Here is a 27152-nt window from a genome sequence, read left to right as displayed (position 1 = left end):
GGAAACTGGTACAGATTCTAGGGAAGTGAAGCAAACAAGCAGTGGGGTTATGGAACCTGTGTAGATTAAAGAGGAGTCGTTGCTTGCTGTCTAAAAATGGTTAAAGGTGGATATTATCCCCAGGGCCTGACAAAATGCTCCCTTGGACCTTGAGGGAGGCTAGCGCAGAAATTGCAGGGGCCATGGCAGATATTTAAAATGTTGTTAGCCACAGGTGAGGTGGAGGATGATTGGAGGGTAGCTCATATTGTTCTGGTGTTTTATTTAAAAGAAAAGCTCCAAAAATAACCCAGGAAATTATGGGACAGTGAGCCTGACATCAGTAATGGGTAAGTTATTGGAAGATATTTCAAGAGATCAGATATGCGACTATTTGGATAGTCAGGGACTGATTAAGGATTGTCAATGTGGCTTTATGCATGGTAGGTTGTGTTTAACGTAGTTTTTTTAAGGATGTTACCAGGAAAATTGATGAAGGAAAGGCTGTGTATATTGACTACATGGATTTTAGTAAGGCCTCTGACAATGTCCCACGAGGGAGGTTAGTCAAGGTTCAGTCACTCGGTATTCATGATGAGATAGATTCAACATTGGCTTTCTGGGAGAAGCCAGAGAGTGGTAATGGGTGATTGCCTCACTGACTGGAGGCCTGTGTCTAGTGGAGTGCCTGTGTCTAATGGTTCTGGATCCATTGTTATTTATCATCCATTTCATTGATATAAAGGACAAGGTGGTAAATTGGATCAGCAAGTTTCCAGATGACACAAAGATTGGAAATGTAGTGGACAGCAGCGGGATCTGGTCCTGCTGGAAAATTGGCGGATGGAATGGTAGGGCACTGAGGAGTGCAGTGGAACTGAGGGATCTGGAAATACAGGTACAGAAAGTGGTTTTACAGGTTGATTGAGTTGTACAGTGAGCTTTTGTTATATCCTTTATAAATAAGATTTAAGTTTAAGAATAGGGATGTTATAGTAAAGTTGTATAAGACATTGGTGAGGCCAAATTTGGACTATTGTATGCAGTTTTGGTCACCTAACTACAGGAAGGATATCAAAAAAATTGAAAGAGAGCAGAGAAGATTTACTGGGATGTTGCTGGGACGAGGAACCGAGTTACAGGGAAAGGTTAAACAGGATAGGATTTTATTAAAGAATGAGGGGAGATTTGATAAAGATGTACCAAATTATAATGGGTGAAGAGTAAATGCAAGAAGGCTTTTCCATCGAGGTTAGGTGAGATACAAACAAGAGCGGGTTAAGGTTAAAAGGGAGTAGTTTTGGGGAATTTTTTCACACAGAGTGGTGGGAGTATGGAATGAGCTGCCAGCTGAAGTGATGAATGCAGGCTCAGTTTTAACATTTAAGAAAAATTTGGACAGGTACATAGATGGGAGAGGTATGGTCTGGCAGTTCATTCCATATCCCATTTGTGTTCAAAGTTTGCCCTTTGGACCCCTTTAAATTTTTCTCCTCTCAGCTTAAATATCCCCTACCCTGGGAAAAATATCATGACTATTATTTACCTTATCAATGTCCCTCATGATTTAATAAGCCTCCATAATGTCCCTGATGTATTCCAAGGAGAAAGGTTCCAGCCTCCCCTTTTAATTTAAGCTCACTAGTCCTGCAAACATCCTTGTGAATCTGTTTTGGACATTAATGTGCTTTCCAGTAAATTTTTAAATGATGACGAATGCCAGGGTATTATTCTTGTCAAGTTAAGCAAGAGTGATGAAATTACAATTATGAATTTTATGCATCTTTACAGAAATCTGCCTTTAATGTTTCAAATATTCTCTGCTATGGTTATTTCTGCTTCATAATTGACCTTAATTTTATGCATGTGAGAGGTTTCAACTTTTAAAAAAGTCTATTGTGATTTTTCAAGCATTTTAGTTATAGTAGTTTTGGTTGAATCATCTTGCTTTGCAGAAGAGTGGCTCTGGATTCACAGTCCAATTATTTGAATGTATACTGGATACCCTTTGTGGTGCCAACAATACTTCATAACTGTAATGCTGTCCAAGATTTTCCCCCCTGTAGATTAATTAAATACGAATATTGCATAGAAGTAAAACACAAAAATTTACAGATACCATGGCTGAAGTAAAAATACAATGCTGGAAAAACTCAGTTGGCCCTTCATCATGGTACTTTGAGAAGGGCTCAAGCCTGAAATGTCGGTTAATATTGCACAGATTCTGGTCATGGAGAATGATAGCATGAAGCTATTGTTTTGAAAGACACATTCATAAGTCTTGGTTTGTCAAAGAGGTTGTACTGTTCAATCTCTTGCAATAGATTATGGACTGAATTAACTCCTATCTTAGGAAGGTCCCAGATGCACTTCAGTTCACCTATTGCTAGCCCTGCACTCTGCATTAGATCACCTGTAGCAAACATAGTCACATCCACTTCAGATTCTGACCTCCCATCTATTGAAGACATCTATGAGAGGCACTGCCTCAAGAAGGCAGCCAAAATCATAAAGGACCCCCATCATCTTGATCATTTCCTTTTTTATCACTGCCACCTTTGAGCAGAAGGTACAGAGGCCTGAAGAGCAGCACCTCCAAGTTCAAAATTAGTTTCTTTTCAACATCTATCAGGAGACAAGTTGATACTAAAATCAGCCAGGGCTGAACTCTCCCATGCAATCCAGAAAGCAAAGTGTGGGTGCATACAGAAGATCCATAAACAACCGTGCGACACTAGCGACACAAGTCACATGTGGCAAGGGATCAAAGCTAACAGACCATAAAACAACCTTGAGAGTCAGACGACAGTTCTTCCATTCTAGTTCAATGAGAAGAATGGGTTGATGCCGAAGAAAGTTCTGTGTCCGCAGTGAAGCTGAGGTGAGGAGGATCCTATCCAAGCTGAACCCACTCAGTGCAGCAGGACCAGACAGTATAGCTGGTCGGATACTGAAGGACTGCGCAGACTAAATGACAGGTATTTATGGACATCCTCAACACATCAATGCAGTAGTCCATCGTCCACGTGAATTTCAAAACAGCCACCATCAACTTGATACCAAAGAAGGCAATGGTAGCAGGCCTTAATGACTACCGCCCCATGGCACTGACCACCATTATGAAATGCTTCGAGCATCTGATGATGGAACGCATTAAAGCGCACCTTGCAGAGACAGTACCCATTTCATTTCGCCTACAGATGGAACCATTTCACTTTGTCTCTCCGCTCCGTCCTGACCCACCGAGAGAACGGTGCCTCATGCCAGGCTGCTGCTCGTTGACTTCAGCTCGGTGTTTAACATGGTCATTCCCCAAAGGCTGGTGGAGAAGGTGCCCTTGCTGGGACTCAACACCTCTCTGTAAATGACAGTCATTATCATTCAAATCTATTTGTTGCGTTATACCTGGTACATTGAGAACAGTTCATCTGTTTTTAGATGTCCATGGGCTCAGGAACATTTCTGACTTTGCAAAACCAATCAAATAATCAGAATGTAGAGATGATCTTCCTATAAGATGATTCAACCTATCCTATTGTAATAACTAGTATGTTTGAAAATCACTAGTTTCAGTAAAATTTTATAAACAAATATGATTGAAATTCACAAATAAAACAATTTAACCAGGTTATGATCACCTTTATGGATGAGTGAATGTTGGTTAATACAATAATATAATTGCTGCAAATTGTTTCCATACCATGCCATGAGATATGTAATTAGGCCATTGTTTTGAACTGAAATTTAAAAATGCATTATCTAGAAGCACTCATGGTTTTAATGGAAGTTTGTTATGCCTTCAGTTGCTTTGAGGTACTCTAACTTAAACAATTGTGTAGTATTTAGCATGCATGTCAGGATGCTTCAGATTTACTCCATAACCAATAAATCAACCGGTGGCATCATTGAAGATGCTTCAAATTTGTCTTCGATTCCTTGTCTTGAGGTTATTAACCAGTATTAATTCTTATTAACATTTAATGGAAAATACGTATGTATGGTGAGACAAAATTTAGATGTGTTTGAGTAATCTAGTATTCATGTCATAAGTGTATATGTGAGGAATATGTTATTGATATGTTACCAAGGACTGCAAGTGTCTTGGTTTCCATATCCTAGCATAAGTTGCTTTATGGGGGAGGGGGTGGGGATTGTATGTGAAAATGCAAAATTGAAATGATATATATTGAGAATTTTATGATTTTTATATAGAGTTGCTTTAACCAGGTCAAAGAAATTATCTGTACCAGCGTCGGTTGTATCAAGGATAATGGGAAGAGGGGGATGCAATATAACTGCTATCCAAGATGTTACTGGTGCACACATTGATGTTGACAAGCAAAAAGACAAAAATGGAGAACGAATGATCACAATAAGGTAACTGGATCTTTTGCTAGAATCAATGAAGACAAAGGACAAAAAACCTGTGTGGACCTTTGTGGTAATGTTCAAGCTGGAAGAATTCTGCATAATTTCTGTGACATTTAACTTGATCAGTGATGTTATTTGTTTGATTATTCTAATGTTGATGTTTCATGTTGATGGCTGGAGTTCTTAAAAGCTTGCAAATCTCTGAAGGAAATTCATATCTTTGAAGTTTGTCTTTAAAACTCATTTCAGTATTTTTATTTGTTTACTCTTCCCATGAACAAATGTTGGTCTCCACATTGATTTTATTTGATTCCACACTTTTCTGCTGTGTTTGGTCACTCATTCTTAAATGATAGAAAATTTAAACTTGGTGCTCATGTATATTTTGCTGGATGTTAAGAGCACAGAAGTAAGCTAATACATCCATATTGGTATTTTGTTGTTGAAAAGATTTTTATTCTATCCAATGCTTGATTCCTTTGAATTCATTTGTACTATTAGCCTCAATTATCCTGTGTTCCAAATCTAACCATTTCATTGGCCCTGAAGTTTTTTTTCCTGAATTCCATATTTAATTTATTAGTGACTTTTATCTTTCTTGATCCATTTTCTATTTGGCTAGAAGTGAAATGACCCTACCAAATTATTGTACAGCTTTGAGGAATTTAAAGAGGTGATGAAAAGTATTTATATAGGAAATAATTCCATGATGGGATTGATATGACCCTGAAGATGAGTTATGAAAGCAACTCCTCCAGTTGCAGGTACGAAGAGAACAAATTACTTCACAGGAACTAAAGATGGTGGCTTAATGTTGCAGTTATCATTTTCATGGCATATCTTAATTTTGCCTGGAATTACAGCATTTATGCTTTCTAACCAGTAACTTAAATACTACAATGAAATTATTTCCATTGGATAGGATAATCTTTTTGGCATTCTTATCATTTATGAATTGATTTTGGGCACTGACAAAGAAATTTCTTCACTTCAAATCCAAAAGTCACCATTTATAAAGTAAAAAAGACCACCAAAATAATACAATGCAATAGTAGTGTACATTGTACAATATACAGTAATGTTGGAGAAACTCAGTAGGTCATGCTACATCTATAGGAATCAAAGTGTAACCACATTTTGAGCCTGAGCCTTCAGCAAGGTATGAGCAAAAAGCAGGCAGGTGCTGGAGGAATAAGGTTAGGGAGGGAGGAACAAGAAGAGGTGGATTTTTGTGGAAGGGTAGAAGAGAAAAAAGCTGAGGTGATGGGGGAAGGGATAGCTCTCTGAATAGAGAAGGGGTTGGAGAGCTGGAAAAAGTCTAACGAAAACTGGAGATTGATTTAATGCCTTTGGGCATCTTTCTCATGAAAATGTCTGAAGTAGTATATCTAAGTCCCTTCAAGCATTGGTCTTCCCTTGAATTTATTTGGTTGGTGTTGATTCTCATTTAATGTTGTACAAAATGTGAAATGTGCTTTTAATTACTTCTAGCCAACAATTATAAGAAACAAAATGAATGTCTGCTATTCAGTAACCTCATGACTGTTCCAGTATTGGCCTCATTGTTATTTTTCTGTTCTTTCCCGATGCCTGTTGACTCTTTTGCAGTTAACCATTGGACTCTGGAATCTCTAACCCAAAATGCTTATGAAATGGTACCATTAAACACCATATGTTCAATAACTCCATCTCATTAGCTCTCTGGGTTAGAAAATTCAGAAGATTCATGTCCTCTTGGGAGAAGAAATTGTTATCGCTGTCTTAAATGGGGTAAGCGCTAGATCTGAATAACCTCACTGGGCAAAACATCCTTTCAACATCCTCCTTAGAATCCAGTTTCTTTCAGGTTACCTTTCCTTGATTAAAGCTCCAATAAATTTGGGGTCAATCTCTCTTCATATCTCAACAATCAACCAAGTGAACCACATTTGCATTACCTACAATGCAAGTATATCATTCCTTAATTTAGTGGAGAAAACAATAGGCAGTACTTCAGGTGCAGATCTTCTAGTCCATCTTTTTGTATTCTATATTCCTTGGCCAATATTTCTTTAACCTTCTGAATAACTTAATAGCAATGTACATTTTTTTGTTTGATGCACTTGGACCACCAAATTCAATTTTTCCCCCATTGCATTTTGTAGTCTACATATATAAATAATTGCATTTTTATTATTCAAAAAGTGTATAACTTTTCATTTCTCATCATATTTAATTGGCGAACTTGATCTCTCACTTAAACATTATATTATTGTGTGCCACCTTTTTAGACATATGGCAAGGTAACATGCAATTTCACCCCACAAGTCCATGCTGCCCAACTTACACCCCAGTACGTTTTCAATGGTGGGAGGAAACCCACGCTGACACGGGGAGAATGTTTAAACTCTTTACAGGCGGCACGAGATTAGAGGTTCGTCCCAATCATTGGCGCTGTAAAGGTGCTGCGCTAACCACTACGCCAACCATGCTGCCCCTCTTCTTACAATTTGCTAGCCATCTATCTTTGTAACGTCAGTATATTTTACCACATTGTACTAAGTCAGTAATAAAGCCTGAAGTTAGGCTCCAGCCCTGATCTCGATTTCACCCCAAAAGTTACTGTCAAAAATAGCTTCTTAATCCTTTTTGCTTTGTTTTAAACCTGAGCATTTATATATTACTTTTATGTTGCATCTCATTGAATGTCCATTGAAATCCAAAAGCACCACATCTACGAGATCTCCTTGATCATTTCTGTTACATCCTAAGAGCTCGAGCATATTTTTAAAACAGGGTTTCCTGTTGATAAAATCATATTGATTCTACTTGATTCCCTTCAGTCTTTTTAAATGTTCTCCTGTTATTACTTTAAAAATGGATTCAAGTATTTTCAATTACCAATATTAGACTAACTGGCCAATAACTGTCTGCCTGTTTCTCTCCTTTAACCACTGAACTGAGATGATTTTGAAAATCCAATTAAGCCACAACCAAAGCTGATGAATCTAAACAAATTTTCTCCAAAAATGAATCTTTCTATTTTGCTCTTTACAGAGGAGGCACAGAATCAACAAGACATGCAGTGCAGCTAATTAATGCACTAATTCAGGATCCTGCAAAGGAACTAGAAGATTTGATTCCTCGGAATCATATCAAAAGTGTTACAACCAACACCAGAATGGGGTCTACAGCTGCCACAAGTACAGCTAGTACAACAACTGCAGGAAATAGAATAACCGTTTCAATGATGTCATCGTCTTCCGCAGCTTCTCTGGCTACGCCACCATCTGCATCATTACAATCCATTAACAAATCTGGTAAAAATATTGTATCAAACAATATGCGCCCTACGTTTTCGGTCTCACTTCCTTTGGCTTATTCACATCCACAGTTAGCACATGCTTTGCTAGCTGCTCAAACCATCCAACAGATTCGGCACCCACGGTTACCCATGGCACATTTTGGAGGAACCTTCTCTCCATCGCCAAACACTTGGGGTCCATTCCCAGTGAGACCTGTAAGTCCTGGAAGTGCCAATAGTTCACCAAAACATAATACGACTCGTCTCACAAACCAAGGTGGCAACGTTGTACATGCTGATAGTGGTAGTTCAGCTTCCATCAACTCTCCTTCTGTGGCTGTAAGTTCTCCAACTTTCACTACACAGTCTCTGTGTGTCACAAGCAGTCCAACTCCATCAGCTAGAAAACAACTCTTCACTTCGGTCAATAAAACTAACACCATATCTGTGACTTCAGCTGTAACAAGCAGTTCCTGTTCATTGCCGACAAGTTCAACTGTATCAGTGAGCAATGGGCAACCACCTACTCCGCCACCACCTCCACCACTTGTTGCACAACCTTCCCAACAGTCCACGTCATTGACTAAGAATGAATCATTTACCACATCAAAGGAAGAGGTGACTACCACAGATCAACCAGCAGGGAGCCAATGCGCACTTTCAAATGTCTGCAGCAGCTCTTCAAGCAACAGTAATTCAGGAGCTATAGGAATACAACCAACCTCATCCCTTCCCAGCATTCTGCCACAAATTCCAAGCCGTAGCTCCTCAGATATTCGACCTACCTTGCAGAAGCCTTATATTTCAAATCCAGATCATGGATTAGTGGTTCCAAGCAGTCTACCATCTACTCGCCCTGTGACGATGTCAGCTTGTCCTAATGTTCAGACCAACAACTCTTTACCTCAGTTAGCTGCAGCTTCTCCTCAAGTATCACACAGAATTCAACCTGGTGCTCCTTTCTATCCCTTAGTCCAGCAAGAGCCACAATCTGTTTTTGTTCCAAACCCAGTTCCAATGGTTTCTACACAAGATCCAATGAAGCAGCATGGCGTACCTTCAATGCAGCTTTCATCTGCACTTGGCATGCTGAATGTTTCTCAGATTCATGCAAACCCAGGAAGCAAATCCCTGCCTCCAAATTTTGGCTCTGCAGCTCTCTTCAGCCCTTTCAACAGTTTCTTTGACAATACCCAGATGTCAGCAAATCACGTGTGGGGAAGTTGCCCATTGCCTTCACGGCCAACTCAAGATCCAACATTCAGTGGACATTCTAACTACATGGGCAGTTCTGTACTTGGACAATTGGATGGAGTGCTTCCTCATGATAATTCCAAGGCGCCTGGTTTCAGGCCACCTTCACAAAGGGTGACATCAAGCCCAACAGGTGAGATGAACAGAAAGTATAGATTTCCAAAATGTTGTTTATTACAGGTTCATCTGGTTTTTTTTTGAGGATATTGATCTAAACAACTTTCATAAATACTTTGAAGCTTGGCCAGTCAATTTTCTGAAATGTTACCAGCTTGTATTTACTTTTCATCTTTGCAATATTTTTCCACCCCCCACCCCCACCCCAGATTTACTCTGACAATGATTTATTAAAATGGGATTATTTAGGATTACTTTCTGCATTTGACACCAGTGCCCATCTTGGAAATGGGCTATTTTGAATTTGTGAGATTCTTGTGACTACCCTGTATATAAACAGATTCCTTAAATTATAAGAATGACAAAGCTGGTAGCAATTTTCTGAACAAGAATCTGGCGTATGATGTGCTTTTTGCAATCTTTGGTAGCTTGCGTCCCTTTTCTTTTGTCAAGCAATATCACAATTGATGTTAAATTGCAAAGTTTATTGACATATCACTTCCCTTAAACTTGAACTATCCGTGTGAGGGTGGAGTGATAGTTTAGGGGAAGCTGAAATATTCTGTAACAGTACATACTGAAATTTAGCATCATTTCAGTAACTTGATAAGTGTTAAATTATTTTATTTTCTTTGCTGCTCATGAAACATTTTTTAGTAGTAAATGCTTTTTGTAATCGCCCATGATTATAGATTTGTGTTTGTGTAAGGAGGTGGATGGTATTGTAGGGCTGGAGTAAGATGTAAGAAGCAATAGTGAATTTCGAAATGTACAATTCTGTAAGGGATTCTTTCAAGCTAAAAATACTCCAAATACATTCCTGTACTAAACTCTAACCCCCTCTTAAACCTTTTGATGGAATAAATACACATTCATCAGAATGTTTCCAGCTTTTAACATTGCCAGTATTTGAAAGGTGAAGCAAACCCATGTCAACCAGTTTGTCAATAAGCATGGCATTAGTCTGGATGAAGTGTTATTTTATGAAGGTCAAACATTCTTGCAGTGGCTGCAGGTCCAATTCCTTATGAAGGCTGGAGTATAGTCTGTTTCAGACTTACCAACCCTGGAATTTCTTGTGGTTCTTCATGGTGACTGCTTCAACATTGGCACTCAAGAATGAATGGTGTCGAGCAATATTCTTCCAGTCGTTGTTGGGAGTGCTGAATTTTCTTGAGAACGGACCACAATGCCTTTTTGAAGCTTTGACCTGTGGGCTGTGTGTGATTCTTGTCCTTAGAATACAATCTGAGATTTCTAAGGGTAATTATAAAGGAAAGTTACATAAACATGGTTTGTAATCTATTAACTTAGGAATGCTGAGGAATTATCTGAATATAAAAGCGATCTATTAAAATTGAAATTAGGAAGTAAAATGGGAAGCAGCTCCCACCACCCCCCCCCCCCCAACCCACCCACCACCCCACCCCCCCAAACCAGTAGAAAGACAGATCCTACTTAAGAGTGGACAAGTCAGTTTTAATTTTCAAAATTGAGATGGCTAGACTAGACTCTTTAGATCAACAAGAAAGACAGGAAAGGAAGTTGGGATGGATCAACCATGATCCAATAGAATGGGAGAGCAAACAATGCATAGGGTAGCCAACTCTTCCTCATTCAATTAATTGTCATTTTTTTCCTCAATCGCAGAAGCTGGACATTTGTGCCCAATGGTTCTAGACAAAATTTGCTTGATGTGCCCCTTTTTAATCAGTCCCTTTTTAGTTGACTTTAATGTGGATATCTTTTTAATTTTTTGATGAGGACTATTTTTCTCAACATTTTTTGCAGTGAGACATTTAAGTGAAACACACTTGTATTCTAATTATTACCCCTTTATTAAAGAGAAATGTGCAAGTTGTCGATGAGTCACTTTTTATTATGTGCATTTCTCAAATATTCCATTACATGTGCTTTTTTTTAAAAATGTCTTTGAAGGAATGTCTGCTATGGACCCATCAGGCAATGCCATTTCTTCCTCTTCCACCCCAATGACGAGTTTTGCTCCAAGTATGACTGGAAGTCAGGTGTATGTCCAAGGACCAGCCCCTGTAGGAATGCCTGCTCCTAGCTTCAGCAGACAACATTTTTCCCCACACCCTTGGAGTTCAACAACTGCTCCAGCTACATGTATGTACAAGCTGATCCTTTCTCTATTTTAGTGGTGTTTTTGGGCATGGGAAGTTATACTCCTCAATTTAGGATCCATTGGTCATTATTTATACTCGTAAAAACTCTGGGGCCCAGTCTTCTACAATCATGATGCTCACTTTGCAAACCAAAATACTGAAACAGGTGCAACACTAAAATGGTACATGAACCCTGAGATAGATTTTAGGGGCATTTACTTTCAACATTCTGCCAAGACCATTTATCTTGGTGACTTTGATAATTTTATAATCTCTATATATACACAATGAAAACTAAACTGCCTACTGATAAAATTATACCTTAGTCTTTCATTGTTTCTTGAGTAAATGTTTCACATAAATAAATCGTTTGACACTTTATATAAATGAGTAAAGTCTTGTTTTCAATATTGGTGAGTTGTTTAACACCTTGTATTAGTGCCCACATTTCAAAAATGTCCTTATTTTATGCCTATCCAGCTTTGAGGAAAATAATGAGTGGCAGTGTTGTTGAAATGACTTGAATACTTTTTTAGTCTTCAGCTGTGGAATTGGAGGAGGTAGAATTCTAAAGATTCATTGTTGGCTAATAACAATATTAGAAGATTAACCTCAATGAAGAAAGTCAGATATTAAATAACTATATTTAATGTTAATTAATGCAATAAAATGTTCCAAAGAGCTTCCCAGGAACTCTTCCTGGTGAGATAAATTTGATGATGTCTTTGTGTTTTGAAAGATGGCAAATTGCAACACATTGTGGTGACTGAACCTCGACATTTCTAATTAGCTACTCCTTCTACCAATCCAGCTGCTGTTTCAGAGACTCATTATTGATTTTGAAAAATAAAGCTTTAGGTAAAATACAAAAAGAAGTTCTGGTCATGAGATTTCCTTGTACTTTCTGGGTTCCTTAAAATAACTGTACTTCAGGATTGTAGGTAATGTAACATTTATTACCTGAACATGAATATCACATTGATATAAACAGTTTCTTCGTTTACCTTTTATTTGCATTTTCTCAATCCCCTGGAATAAATAATATGCTACTTATAAAGCTTTTCTGAATTGTGTATGGATATATTAAGCATTGTCTCAAGCCGTAGTATATTAGATAGTTTAATCTTTAAGCTTAATACCAAAGTTTTTCTGTTGCAAAAGTAACAAAATGAAAAAAATGAAAACAAAAGTGGCAAAATGAAAAATCTATTTTGATTAAGAAAATAGCACTAGAAAAGATTTGTGCCAGATTTCTTGTGGCAATGTTTCATCTTTTCACAACATTTTGACTGTTGACAAAATGAGTAAAAAAAAAAATTCTGAAAAACATTTGAAGGATGTGTCTTTGCATCTCCAGGCTTATTATTTGATTAAATGTGAAATGTTGTTAATATTAGAATAGATAATCATTGCAAGGTTGACACTGAAACTTATTATCTTGGTTAAAAGTAATTGGTATATAGCTTACCCTCCAAGTTATTTGTTGTGAGTGAGATTTTAGTGGGTATGGTTCAGAATTTATAGTTGAAAAATCTAATAGACCACTGTTGTTGGAAAAAAGAGCTACTATGTTAATGGTCTTACAAATTATTAGTGTAACTTTTTAAATTAAAATTTCCATGTAGGTGAATCCCCTCCATCAGTTTCTTCTGGAGCGTCTTCACCTTTGTCTGCTGCTTCTGCACCTCCTTCCTTGGGCCAACCAAAATCCTGTAATGCAAACCAGGATCGGAAGGTACCACCGCCTATTGGAACGGAAAGGTCAGCTCGCATTAGGCAGACTGGCTCTATGACGCCACTTTCCACTATGATGGGTGGTAACCTGACAACACCTGTAGGACAAGGAGGGATCTGGTCCTTTGGTGTTAGCAATAATTCAGGTGAGGATTAGTCATTACTATATGTTAAAAATAAAGGCAACAGTGATTTTTTTTAAAAATGAAAACTCTTGAAATTTATGTGTCTTCTAGATGGTGTATCTGGTTGGTCACAGGGTGTGATGGGTGGTCATTTAATGCATCAATCTATATCAGACCCATCTTCATTTTCTCAACATCAGACATTGGAAAGAGATGATACTGGAATTGTGGCACCTTCAAACACATTCCATCAGCCAGTGCCAAGCAATTTCATGGATTATAACAAGGTTTGTCAAACTCGCTTGATTTAATTTTTTTGAGTAAATAATGAAGCAGGAATATGTGTGATAACCATAAACTGTAAATTGAGTGGTTAAATTGCAGTTGCCTCAAAATTAATTTGGCATATTCTGAACAAACTGTTTTATTACCAACTTATACCTCAGAGCAACAATACATACATTATGTCAAGACTGCTTATTTAAATATTAATGTGGAGCATAAACATAAGCTTGTTGGCTAATTGATTTTCTGTCTGATTTATGGAATAGTGACTTTGATTTACTTTGGATATGCAAAAAAAAGTTTTAAAACAGGACGTTTTTGTTAATAATTGCTTGCATTTATATAACACCCTTTAGGTTGAGAATCATTTTGAGGCCATTTAGAGGAAAGAAATCAGACAAAGCAGACCAAGGTTACAAAGATGCTTTGGTCAAAACCATGGAATTGGAAAAATCATATGATGGAAATATTTGCACTTCAATACCCTGCCAGTTCTGAAATTTCATCAGATCGTTCCTTAACCTTTTAACTTCCAGGACTTTAACGTTTCAGATGCTAATATTCTCATGGATCTGTGATGGCCTCCCTCTAAAGATATAGCTTGTTCTGTTTTCTGCATCCCAAGTGTGATCTAACCAGGGTTCATTTGCCATTTCTAAACAGGTTCCCTAAACATAAAGGTTACAATTAAGTTCTGGGCTTTTTTGTAGCTTTTTCAATGGCATTTTAATGAACTATGTACCTATACTTGTCAAATTTAAGGTGATTTTTGTGATCAGCGCCCAAAATCCATAAAATATATCCAAAAATTTTCAAGAAGCAAAATTGCTGTCCAATGTTATCTATGCAGTCAGGCCGTTTACTAAATATGACAAATTGTTCAGTACAAAAGATAACATCACCTCTCCTTGCTCATATGAATATCTTAAAATGAGCAAATGTAACCTCAATTCTGTCAAGATTTACATATTTTATGAACTCCCTTTAAATCCCTTTTGTCTTTCCTACATGTCTATTTTATCACTACATTTTACCATCATAGAGATACTGCGTACACAGATATCTCTATAATAGTTTTCAATATTTTTCTGTATTTTAATTCTAGTCAGCAAGAATCCATCCACTGCATATTTCTTATTCTGTCATCCTCTCTTTGACAATGTAGTGGTTTCATCTCGTTATTTTATACCTTTTCTCCATCTTTTGAGAATGTCTTGTAATAATGTCTTATCAGATAAAGTTTTTTTCCCAAGTTGAAATTTTATCAGCATTTCATATTATTAGTAATCTTTGGCTTGGCTTCGTGGACGAAGATTTAAAGGACGTGGAGGGGGAGGACGTGGAGGGGGAGGACGTGGAGGGGGAGGACGTGGAGGGGGAGGACGTGGAGGGGGAGGACGTGGACCTGTCCTCGGGCCTGCGCAAAGGAGCTTTTAGGTGGAGTGCAGTGCGCGCAGTACTGGCCCCACCCTTTACACCCATGGTTCGTGTGCCGTGGCCAAGCAAGCTGGGACGTGGCAGCGAGGTCCTTGGGTCGTAGGTTTTATATCGGAGTGACCTTCTCCTATGCAGGTTTCTTACCCGGGCTGGCGGGGTCTGCCTCCCCTCTTAGGTTGGTCCATACTGCCCGGACCGGGGCCGAGGCCGCCGCCGCTCTCCCTGTGCCCGGACCGTGGCCGCCACCCACAACTCTCCGCCCGGAGAGTTATTATTAGTAATATATGGGCAAAAAAAGAAGCATGTTAGAGATTAATACTTGTCAAAGATAGCCTTGTTTTTGACTATATCTTCCTACCTTGGGTAATGATTTAAAGGAAATTATGACCACGGATAGGAATATTTATAGGGAAATATAAAATTTAGAGGATGGACAAACAAGCACAGAACTTGTTGAAATCGCGCAGCGTGAGAAGGAAAGAAGTTTTCTTTACTTGTTTGGATAGACTTGCTGGATAGCATGCAAAACAACTTCTTCACTGTACTTTGGCAGACATGACAATTAATTAATGATTTCTCATATGTTAGGGAATTCTACAAGTGAAAGTGCTCCAAAAGGTATAAGCGAGCAGTCTAAGATTAGATTGGTAGAAAGGATGACATTACTACTGCTCATCTATGGGGCATGTAATGGCAGTGTATCTCAGTTTGAGACCAGACATTAGTAGCTCTCTCCACCTTATCATTTTGGGTTATCTTCCTTTTAAAAGTGGAATACAAGTGTTAATATTCTCATTATTATTAAGAGAGCATGCAAGGTAAATAGTCTATCCATAGGTCACAACTAGGATTTAATTTGTGAATTTTATTAGGATCTTGTTTGGTGCTTTTAATTAATGCCGCAGTTGGCCATCATCAAAGGTTATGCCGATTTAAATAGGCCTTTAACCATGCTCTCTAAGTAAATGCTGTGCATGCCACAACACTCCAGCATCCTGTTATAATAAAGGGCAAAGCTGACAGGAGTAGGAATCCTGGCTTATGAGATATTGAGGCTCTTTAATCAAGAAAAAGAAAGAGGTATATGCCAGCACTTCACAAAACAATGGAAGCAGAATATGATGAATGCAATTAAGATTTACTTCCAAATTCTACACTGTCTTAATTTTATTTGTCAAACAAATCCAATTTCAATTTGGAATTCCACCCCCCACCCCCGAACTGAAATAGACAAGGAAGAAAGCCTGCTAATCAGGGATTAATAATAAATGTTTTCCCTGTCTCATGTTGACCACAACTCAATATTAATTGAATTCAGCTCTTTATTAGAGTTTGCTTTTTACTTGTACCTTGAAGGAGGGCTCAGGCCCAAAAGGTTGGTTATATATCTTCATTTCCTATGGATGCTGCAAGACTTGCTGAGTTCCTCCAGCATTTCTGTGTTTCCCCTTCCATAGATGTTAGCTTGACCGTGCTTGCAAAGTTCTCTTGGAATATGTTTTAATTCTGAGGGTGAAGGATGTTGATTTTAACTTTATTATGTGCATGTAATTACATCACTGAAATGCATCCATTAACATTTCTGTGTCTCCTTTCAACAGAATCCTATTCAAATGATTTAAAATGTCAAAAATAGCAGTATTCCAACCATGGCGGGTTTTAAGTATCCAAGGAAGCTTGGAGAAAATATTTGTCAGTACCAAATCTACTTTGCAAAAAAATACTTCTGGTTATTAGTTTCTTAATAACGAGATAAGTTTAGAATTGGTCATATCATTCAACTAGTGTTTCCGAAAAATGGTATTGAGATCTATCCTGGTCTTTGTGCAGTGGGAGTGAAAAATTGTGCACTGGTCTGAGAAAGATGAAGTGAATCAAGAATGTCTTCAATTGAATGTCTCGACTTTTTTTTTGTTGTGGACAGGTTTCAAACTGTCCTAACAGTCTGTAGTTACTTTTGATGCTTTAGTTGTGGTTCATCATAGAGGATCAATCTTAGTATTCTACCTTCTGTGCAAATGAATACACTGTTGTTTAGATGGGGAACAACTGCTGAGCTACAGCCTTTCAAAATATTATGTATTATGGCGTAAAAACAAAACTGATTTTAACAAGTGGCTATTTTGTGAAACTTGGAACTACTTTTTCTTTTCAGCAGGGCTTGCCACTTTCCATGTATGGGAATGCCATGATTCCACCACATCCACAATTGGCTGATGGCCCTGGGGCACCTCTTTATAATGGACTTCATGCTACAGATCCTGCTTGGAATCCAATGATAAAGGTTGTCACAAACTCCTCTGAGAATGCTGACCCCCAACAGGTAAGAATAAAAATCAACTTTGTGCACTTGGTTAATATGGGATTTCGTAATTTAGTTATAAGTTTCATTCCAGTTAAAATTGAAAATGCGTAGATGGGGAAAATCATACAGTGGATTTGTGGTATGAGACCCTGAAGATGTGTTCCTTCACTACCTCAAACCACATTTTTCTTCTCCTCTATGGGGTTCTTTAAGACTGACAACTTCCAGATCTGAAAAGTGAAAATGACACTGCAATCTGTATGGCTGATTTCTGTTTGGAACTCTGCAGGTCAAGCTTTTTAGGTGAAATCCATCCTGAATGAATTTTAAATTTTAGAAAATTTTAAGTTTTTATGCCACTCTTTTGAACTATAACAAGACAAGTTTCTGGATATTTGGCTCTGTTGTTGTACAAAAATTGTCAACTTGCCTTTTGTCTCTTGCTGAATAAAATTAAATGCTCTAAAGATTTGTTAAAATTTGAGTAATTGTTCATCATATAACCATATACAGCACAGAAAAGGCCAGTTTGGCCCTACTAGTCCATGCCGGAACAAATCCCCATCCTCCTAGTCCCACTGACCATTGCATAGTATATTTTCACAGTTTGGTATTCATCATGTTTGGTGATGTTAAATTTTAGTCATTTGGTATCCTTTGCTTGTCAACAAAATGGTCTGAGCCTAGTTTCATTTTTTTATACTACTGACATGATAGGAAGTTGGCTGTTGCACTGCAACGGGCATTTAAGGTTTGCTCAGGTGATTAAAGAACAAAGCAAATAACTATTTAGAAAACAAATATATCTAACAGGGATGGGAGAGTGCAAATAGTCATTAACAAGTTTAAAAAAAAATCCCTAATACACACCCATTCTTGTCTGTTTTGAATAGTTTATAATTTTCCTTTTTTTTAAATGTAAAAGCCACTCTAACTGCAAGACATGATGGAATTGATTTACATGGATTATTGTTTTATTCTACACTACTTGCAATTATCCACAAGGTTATAGATCTATTAAATATTCAGTTTTAATTCACTTTTACAGGTGTGGCCTGGAACCTGGGCGCCACATATTAGTAATGTGCATCTGAACCATGTCAACTAGAGGACGCAAGCATGCCCACAAGTTCCTGAGGTGTCTTTCTGAGATTGAAACTAAATTGATCTGGGAAGAAATTAACAGGACAAAATTTTTCTGATGTGCCTAACTGAAATTCTGTGGGCGGTTACGCATGAACTTAATTGATTTACCACTGTCTATGAACAAAGTGATCACCTGCATAGCAGGTTCAGTTCTCTGGTTAGTTTAGCCATTTTGACTTAAGACTTGGGACAGACTATTCTCGTGCTGCTGGCTAAACAGTAACTGTAAACTGCTTGTATCCAGCCGAGGACTAGATAATTATGTGAATTAATCCAGATGTTTTAGAGTGGTAAATACATGTATAATTGTTTACATACTAAAAAAGGGTTAAAACAAGAGTAAATTTCATGTCGTATAGTGGCTCTACTTTATGTAGCCTGTATTAATGTGAAATATTTACCTTAATATTCAATAAAAATGAACAGTACCTCACTTTTAGTGTCTTTATTGTTAACCGTTAAGATTAAAATTTCAACTACAATTTTGTGGTCGAAATAAAGATTACAAAAACATTAAATGCATAATAACATACAATTACAGATGCACAAGACAAAACCATCTTGATTTTTTTAAATTGTTTCTGTATTTTTGCTAAAGTCAGGATGATATTTTAAGAACATTCTGATTTTTTTTATGGACAAGTAGACTTAAGATTAATTTTTCACATTGATAGATATATTCACTTTGATGGAAGTTAGTAAATCTGAAAAATTTATCAAAGGTTAGAATATACCCTTGCAGGGACTAAATTTCTTCATTGTCTTTGTTATTTAGGTTAGTAATCACTCTTATTTCGGATCATGTGTGCTGAATAAATATTGATAGTCTAATACATCACTGCCATACTGATTAGAATCTGCTGTCTCTTCCTGAGCTTGTCTGTGTCTTCTCTGATGACTTTGAGGATAAGAGCAAATACTGAATGCAGGGACGATATTAGAGCAGGCAACACGATTGATTTCAGAAGCAGTAATAGAACTAACATTTTGGCTAAATATTCTCATGACGTGATACTGTGAGCAAGATGGACTATTTTCCAACGATTCTGAGCTGTGCCCATTTTTTTGTTTAAAAAAACATTCTGGAACATTTTTGTTTATATTTCTGCAAACAACTCGATTCTGTTTAGCACTAATATTTTCTTTATACCAAGCTTGGTACTTTTTTTTAGTACTATGCTTTCAGAGAGTTGTATTTTGTAGCAAAAGGCATTTTAAAAAATTTTTTGCCTGTCTTCAGGAGTTTGAAAACAGGAGGAAAAATACTCCATTGCAAGGCTCAATTGGCAGATTTTTAAAAAGTCTTTTACTTGTGTATAATTACACCTTGTATACTTGAAACTAACTTTCTCTCTCTCTCTCTCTCTCTCTCTCTCTCCCAGTTGTAATGAAGGTTTTCGACCTGAAACATTAACTGGGTTACTCTTTCTATGGAGGATTCCTGGCCTGCCGTGTTCACTGCAATTTCTTTTTTGAGTTGCAGTGTTACAACGTGCAATTTCCACCAAGGAAAAGAATCAGCAAAGAGCAGAAAAGTTAGTCAATGATCGTCACCAATTTAAGGATTTTTAATTTATCGTCAGATTAAGAGCCACATGGAACAGAATCTTGGCGCATAAATCACAAAAGGTTAGTTTGCAGGTGCAGCAGGCTATCAGGAAAGCAAATGGAATTGGCCTTCATTGCTCAAGGGATTGAGTTTAGGAGCAGGGAGATTATGCTACAACTGTATAATGTACTAGTGTGGCCACATTTGGAGTATTGCGTGCAGTTCTGGCCTCCTGACTTGAGGAAGGATGTACTGGCTTTGGAAGCAGTGCAGAGGAGGTTCACTAAATTGATTCCAGAATTGAGGGGGGTTTGCTTAGGATTGGATCACGCTGGGATTCAGAAGAATAAAAGAGGATCATCTAGAAATGTATACAATTATGAAAGGAGTAGATACAGGTAGGTAATTTTTTTCCCCCCATTGGTAGGTGAGACGAGAACTAGGGGGCATGGAATCCGCATAAATGGTAGTAGATTTTGGATGGAGATAAGGAGAAACTGCTTTTCCCAGAGAGTGGTGAATCTATGAAATTCTCTGCCCGGTTAAGCAGTGGAGGCAACCTCAATAAACATATTTAAGACAACATTTTTGCATGGTAGGTGAATTAAAGGATATGGGGAAAAGGCAGGTAGCTGAAGATCAGCCAAAATCTTATTGATTGGTGGAGCAGGTTCAAAGGGCCTGCTCTGCTCCTATTTTTTATGTTCTTAATATGTCAATTTGTGCTTGCATGCTTTAAAGATGGGTAGAATAATGTTGTTGGCTATTTTTCTATGTAGTTCCAAGGCAATGGACTGCAGGGTTAGAAGGAAAACTAAAAAATTCATTACTTGGCAAACATGAAATAGCCATTTTGAGTGACAGGGAAACATAATATTTGGAAGGGCTCAAGTCTAAAAATAAATTAACAAGACTGAGAAGAGATTGAAGCCGTGGGACTATCTGGATTACTCTTCAGAGAGCCGGTAAGATACTCAAGTTGAATGGCCTTTGATGTCCTAACCTTTCTGTAAAATCATCAGATTCTAGATTAAACAAGGAAGCAGAAAATTACATTTCTTTTTCACTACCATTCCTGGTTTCTGTGAGATAAAGGAAAACTCGTGACTTGTTGTTGAATCCAGGCTTTTGGATCTCATCTTGAGGTATGTGAAGTGAATTATATGACCTACATGTTCTTTTGAAGGACATCTTTAAGCAGTAATTAGTTTTAATGACTCTTGATATTTTGGCAATCTTTTAACATGCAATGGATTCAATGGAATCCAGCAATTTGGGCAATGTAGCATTTCTGGTGGGTAATCTTACGAATACATAAAGTCTGTTGAGTAAATCTCTGGTATTGAATGCTCAATTTTTTTGGTTAAGTAGTGTTTTAAGAAACAGTGAATTAGAAAGGCAGAATGATTAGCAACGAAGTTTCAAAATGGAATCCGCATAAATGGTAACTTTAACACTGGTATTGAATGGGCATTGCAATTTGAACATGCTAAGAAGGTGAAAGGGCTTGTGGTGATACAAGGCAAGGTATGCATGTGGAAGTATAGATATTATTTGAGGGCAAGATAAAATGTACACTTAGGACCAAGGTGGCTCGACAAATGTAGAGCTCAATGGAGAGTACTGGGCAATTAATGTTTTGGTCAGAACAATTTTTATAGACTCAAAAGGGTCTTGACCTGGCATGTTTACTGACCATTTCTCTTCATGGATACTGCCTGACATGCTAAAACCATCCATTCTCTCATCAGAATTTATTGACATGCACATGTGTTACAAAATTTGTTTTATGGCAGCATTATGGTTGCAAAAATTGCTTTCAATCACATTTTTTATAAAATTGGTATAAAAGAAAAGGTGAGGTAGTGCCATTTAGAAATGTGATGGCAGAGGGGAAGAAGCCACTTTTGTAACATTGGGTTTTCATCATCAGCCTCCTGTCCCCTCTTCCTGATGGTAGCATTGAGAAGAGGGCATGGCCTGGATGGTGAGGTCTCTTGATGATAGAGGCTGTTCAAGGTTCTAGTATCTGAAGTTCTTGTGTTTTTAAAAAAGGTAGAGCTTCTAAATTATATCAAGGGTGCAATGTGCTTCAGGCAGCTGGACAGTAGTTGATTGGAGTCCAGAAAGGAAAATATTTAAGTAGTCGTCTAAGTATCATAAACATCTCTTTGTCAATGCTTTTAAGTTCTTGATGAGATAAAAGTTTGGGTGAGAATGTGGGTTGTGGGACATGTTCAGGATGTTACATTTAAGCTCTGGACTGAAGAACACACCATGTTTAGATATTAAAGGTATCCAAGGAGCTAGACATTGACACAACAATTAGTGGAAATAAATTTATGTTTGCCATAATTTTTGCTGTCAGGCAAGAGACTGAAGTTGTGATCCCAATGCTCCTTTGGACTGGCCAGCAGAAAAGTTGTATCATCCATCGTATCAAATGTAATCAGATATAGAAAATGTCAAGGGTTTGAGTTGGGGATTGGAGATGGGTGTAATAGAAATAAGTAGATTTCATGTCAGAAATAAAGGAGGAAATAGTTTACAATATGAAACTTGTAGCTTGAAATCATTGGAACAAGGTGGTTTGTTGTCAAGGTGACGGTTACTTCAGGTGGACTTTGTGAGCTGAAATAATTAATCATTTACTTGCCCTGGGAAAAATGGTGAAAATCTAGTTTGAGATGACAGTTAACAGAAAAAAAATGGGTTGTGTTTATTTCCTCTAAGAGGACTGGAAAACCATTTTAGCTGTGGTAATAGCTCACATAGCTGAGATAAATCTGACAATGGAAGAACTCGAGTTAATGATCCCATTTCCTAATGGAAGCCTTACCATCTTGGAAAAACTAAGTACTTTGGAGGAAAGGCAAACCGAGAAGTGCAATTCAAAGTAATGATGGCATGGATCCAGAGTCTTGTAAGTTTAGCTGCATGATGAATCAGTCATAAACAACTGTCAAGCATGAGCTTTTTTTGTATCTATAGGCTGCTAATTTCCACAAATATTTCCTAATCCAGGACTTGTGGGTACTGATTTGAAACAACTTCTAGTGAAAAGATCAGGAGGCAGTGAGAAGTGAAAAAGGCCTAATTCTCTACAGCTAAAATAAATAGGCAGTTGGGGGTCAAGGAAATCCCATGAGTAAAAGGGTACTTAGGGGCACGCGTAGGAGGGCAAAATCTGCAAGATAGTTTTGCCAGATAGGATAAAATAAAATCCAGAGAGATTCTGAGAATATTAAAAGCAAAAGAGAAACTGGAGAGAATAGAGATCATTAAGGATCAGCCACAGGAGATGGGCAAGGTCTCTCATGAACATTTCTCATCTGTATTTACAGTGGAGAAGGTCATGGAAGGTGATAAAATATATCCACATTACAAAAGAGGAGGGACTGGTAGTCTTAAAGCATATAAAGATAAATATATCACGAGGGTGCAGTCAGAGATATTTATATCGTTGTTGGTCATGGCGAGGCAGCAGAAAACTGGAGAGTGGGTAATATTGTGGCCGAAGATCAGAATTGACTTGATAGTCGTAGTCAGGTTGGTTGGTGGGATTTATTTTCAGATTGGAGGCCTGTGACTCGTGGTGTATCGCAGGAATCAGCGCTGGATCCACTGTTTGTCATTATTGTTAATTACTTGGATGAGAACGTTGTTGGTCATGCCCAGCAAATTCAGAATCAGAATTTATTGTCATGAACAAGTCGTGAAATTCAATGTTTTGCAGTGGGATCATAGTGCAAACATTCATATAACCATCTTTCAACATTATTATATAAAAAAAAAATAATGCATGAAAAGTAAGGCAGTGTCTTTGGTCCATTGATCATTCAAGAACCTGAGGGCAGCAGGGAAGAAGCAGTTCTTGTGCCGTTGAGTGCGCATCTTTAGGCTCCTGTACCTTTTTTTCCTGATGGTAGCAGAGTGGAGAGGTCATGGTCTGGGGTAATGGGGGTCTTTGAGGATAGATGCTACTTTTTTAAGACACCGCCTCATATTGATGTCCTCGATGGAGTGAAGTCTGTGGTCTGTGATGTCATAGGCTGAGTTAACAACCCTCTGGAGTTTATTCTTGTCCTGAGATTTGGCGTCTCCATACCAGGCAGTGATGCAACCTGCCAGAAGGATCTCCACGGTACACCTGTAGAAATTTGAGAGTCTTTAGTGACATATTGAATCTCCTCAGACACCTCACAAAATATAGCTGTTGGCCATCCTTCTTTGTGATTGCATCAACATGGAGGCTCCAGGACAGATCTTTGGAGATGTTGTCACCCAGGAATTTGAAGTACGACTCTCTTCACTACCAAGCCCTCGATGAGGACTGGGTTGTGTTCCCCTGACTTCCTCCACAATCACCTTGGTTTTTCTGACATTGAGTGTAAGGTTGTTGTCGTTACACCATTCAACAAGCAGATCTATCTCCCTCCTGTACGCTTCCTCTTGTCGTTTATGATTCTGTCAACAACTGTGGTGTCATCGGCAAACTTGTAGACAGCATTAGAATTGTGTTTGGCCACATCTGTCGTGGGTGTATAATGAGTAGAGAAATGGGCTAAGACACATTCATGGAATGCACCTGTGTTCCTAATTTGTATCGACTGGTCTTCTGATGAGAAAGTCAAGGATCCAGTTGCAGAGAGGGAAACAAAGGCCTAGAGTTTGTAGTTTCTTGACCAGCACTGAGGGAATAATGGTTTTGATGGCCAAGCTGTAGTCGATGAAGAGCAGCCATATATATGAATTGCTGTTTTCCAGGAGATCCAGAGCTAAATGGAGAGCCAGCGATATTGCATCTGCTGTGGAGTAATTGTGACGATAGGTGAATTTGCAGCGGGTCCAGATCTTTGCTTAGGTACTTGTTAATTCTGGCCATGACCAACCTCTCAAAGCATTTAATCACGGTAGAAGTTAGTGCTACTCCGCGGTAGTTGTTGAGGCAGCTCACACTACTCTTCTTCGGTACCGGGAAGATTAATGCCCTTTGACTGCAGCAACAGAGGTTGTAAATGTCCACGAACATTCTGGCTAGTTGGTTGGTGCAGATTTTCAGTACTCTGCCAGACAAGCTGTCAGTGTCTGACACCTTGAGAGGATTCACCCTCTTGAATGATTTTCTGATGTCACCCTCCAAGACAGATATCACAGGGTCCTCAGCCTTTTCAGGGTTTCTAGTAGGCACTGTTTGGTGGTTCTTCTCAAAGTGGGCAGAGAAGGTGAAGCATCGCAGCCATCGATAGTGTTCGCCCTTGCTTTGTAGGCTATAATGGCCTACACTCCCGGCCATAGCTGGCGTGTATCTGTCTCTGATTCTAGCTTCTTCCAGAATTGCCCGTTTGTTTCCGAGATGGTCTTCTGCAGGTCATACCTGGACCTCTTGTAAAGATCCCGGTCCCTGGCCTTAAACACCCTCAGCAGGTTGCGAATTCTCAGATTTATCCAGGGCTTCTGGTTAGGGAACACCCAGTATGTGCACATTCATGCTAGCAAGACCAAAATTGTAGTATAGTGGACAGAGGCAAAAGTTGTTTAAGATTCCAGTAAATGTAGATACCCAGGAAAGAAATAGCAGATTAAACTTAACTCCGCCATGTAAATCAGGGCAGAATTTGCACAGTACATTATGGAGTCCAAGTGGGTGTTGTAGAGTTCAATCTTGGAGGTACAAGAACAAGGTTCCCTGAAAGGGTAGTGAAGAAGGCATTTGGCATGTGTGCCTTCATTGGTCAGGGAATTATATGTTGTGTTAAAACTAAAAGATGTTTGCAAGATCACACTTGGAATATCATATAGTTTGATCACCAAACTATTGGACCAATGCCATTAAGCTGGGAGGGTGTAAAAAAGGTTTACAAGAATATTACTGAGACAGATGGATAGACTGGGGCTCTGTTCCATGGTGTGTAGAAAGGTTGAGGGGGTGACCTTTATTGAGAAATAACAAAATCATAAGGGGCATAGAAAAGGTGAATGGTGTCATTTTTTACCCCAGGGTAGGAGAGTGTGAAAGGCATCGATTTAAGATGAGAGGGGAAAGATTTAAAGGGGACCAAAGGAGCAACATTTTCACATTGAAGGTGATAAGTACAGTGCCCTCCATAATCTTCTGGACAAAGACACTTTTTTCCCCCTTTATTTGCCCCTGTGCTCCACAGTTTTAAATATGTAATTAAAGTGCACATTCCAGATTTTATTCAAGGTTATTTGTATAGAGTTTGGTTTGACCATGTAGAAATTACAGCACTTTTTATACATAGTTCCCTCATTTCAGAGCACAATAAAGTTTGGGACATTTGGCTTCACAGGTGTTTATAAGTACTCAGGTATATTTAATTGCTTCATGGTGTAGGTATCAGAGAGCTTGGTTTGCTTCTAAGCTTTTGATCTTTTTTGGAGTCTGTAATTGCCATTTTTCAACATGAGGACCAGAGTTTTGTCAAAGTCAATTAAGCCATTATGAGGCTGAAGAACAAGAATAAAACAGTAAGAGACATTGCCCAAACAAACCTTAGGGTTACAAAGAGTTTTGAACATCATTAAGAAGAAAGAGCGTGTTGGTGAGCTCAGTTATCGCAAAAGGACTGGTTTTCCAAGGAAGATCTCCACTGCTGAGACAGAAGAATTCTCATCATAATGAAGAAAAAAAAATCCCCAAACACCAGTCCAACAGATCAGAACCACTCTTCAGGAGCCAGGTATGGATGTGTCAATGACCACTATCCACAGAAGACTTCATGAAAAGAAATACAGATATTATACTGCAAAATGCAAACCACTAGATAGCCACAGAAACAGGATGGCCAGATTTCAGTTTGTCAAGAAGTATTTAAGAGCCTGCAGAATTCTGGAAAAAGGGCTCGTGGACAGATGAGACCAAGATTAACCTATATCAGAGTGATGGCATGAGCAAAAGTGTGGAGACAAACGAACTGTCCAAGATCCAAAGCATACCATCTTTCCCATGGTTTGCATCTTTCAGTGTAGCCTCTGTATTTCTGTTCAGAAAGACTTCTGTGGACCGTAGTCATTGACACATCCACACTTGCCTCCTGTAGAGTTTTTCTGATCTGTCGGACATGAGTTTGGAGATATTTCTTCATTATGATGAGAATTCTTCTGTCAGCAGTGGAGTTCTTCCTTGGAATACCAAACCCTTTGTGATTACTGAGTTCACCAGCATGCTCTTTCTTCTTTTTTTTTAATTTTTTTATTTTTCACACCATAAATCACATTAGCCATGATATACACTATTTCTTTTTCACACATATACAGTGACTTTTTCTCTCCCCCCCCCTTTCCTCCCAAACCACCCCCCCACCCCCCCCCCCTCATCCATTTTAGGTATACAATCTAGGTTGCATTAAGCCAGTCAGACAATGTTGTCATTCAACAAAATTACACCAGAAATTCTACTGAGTCCATTCTTTTC

The 27152-nt window shown here is 38.3% G+C and overlaps 1 protein-coding gene across 6 annotated transcripts in view; it reads left to right on the top strand.

The window, feature by feature from the left end:
• ankhd1 (ankyrin repeat and KH domain containing 1) overlaps positions 1 to 18598 on the top strand; it is a 173703-nt gene extending 155105 nt beyond the window's left edge. For 2 of the 6 annotated variants that reach the window (XM_069898568.1, XM_069898565.1), the window contains 7 exons: positions 4207 to 4356; positions 7387 to 9020; positions 10943 to 11134; positions 12759 to 13013; positions 13104 to 13279; positions 16873 to 17037; positions 18068 to 18598. In XM_069898568.1, coding sequence (XP_069754669.1) covers positions 4207 to 4356; positions 7387 to 9020; positions 10943 to 11134; positions 12759 to 13013; positions 13104 to 13279; positions 16873 to 17037; positions 18068 to 18127 — 2632 coding nt within the window. In that variant the 3' untranslated portion in view covers positions 18128 to 18598. Of the gene's footprint in view, positions 1 to 4191; positions 4357 to 7386; positions 9021 to 10942; positions 11135 to 12758; positions 13014 to 13103; positions 13280 to 16869; positions 17038 to 18067 lie in introns of all 6 variants that reach the window. The other 4 variants (XM_069898567.1, XM_069898564.1, XM_069898566.1 and 1 more) reach the window with 2 other exon arrangements.
• Positions 18599 to 27152: the final 8554 nt, after the last annotated feature.

This window comes from Narcine bancroftii, chromosome 9 (assembly GCF_036971445.1).
Source record: "Narcine bancroftii isolate sNarBan1 chromosome 9, sNarBan1.hap1, whole genome shotgun sequence".
Taxonomy (NCBI): Eukaryota; Metazoa; Chordata; class Chondrichthyes; order Torpediniformes; family Narcinidae; genus Narcine; species Narcine bancroftii.
This window is presented reverse-complemented; position numbering and strand designations above follow the sequence as displayed.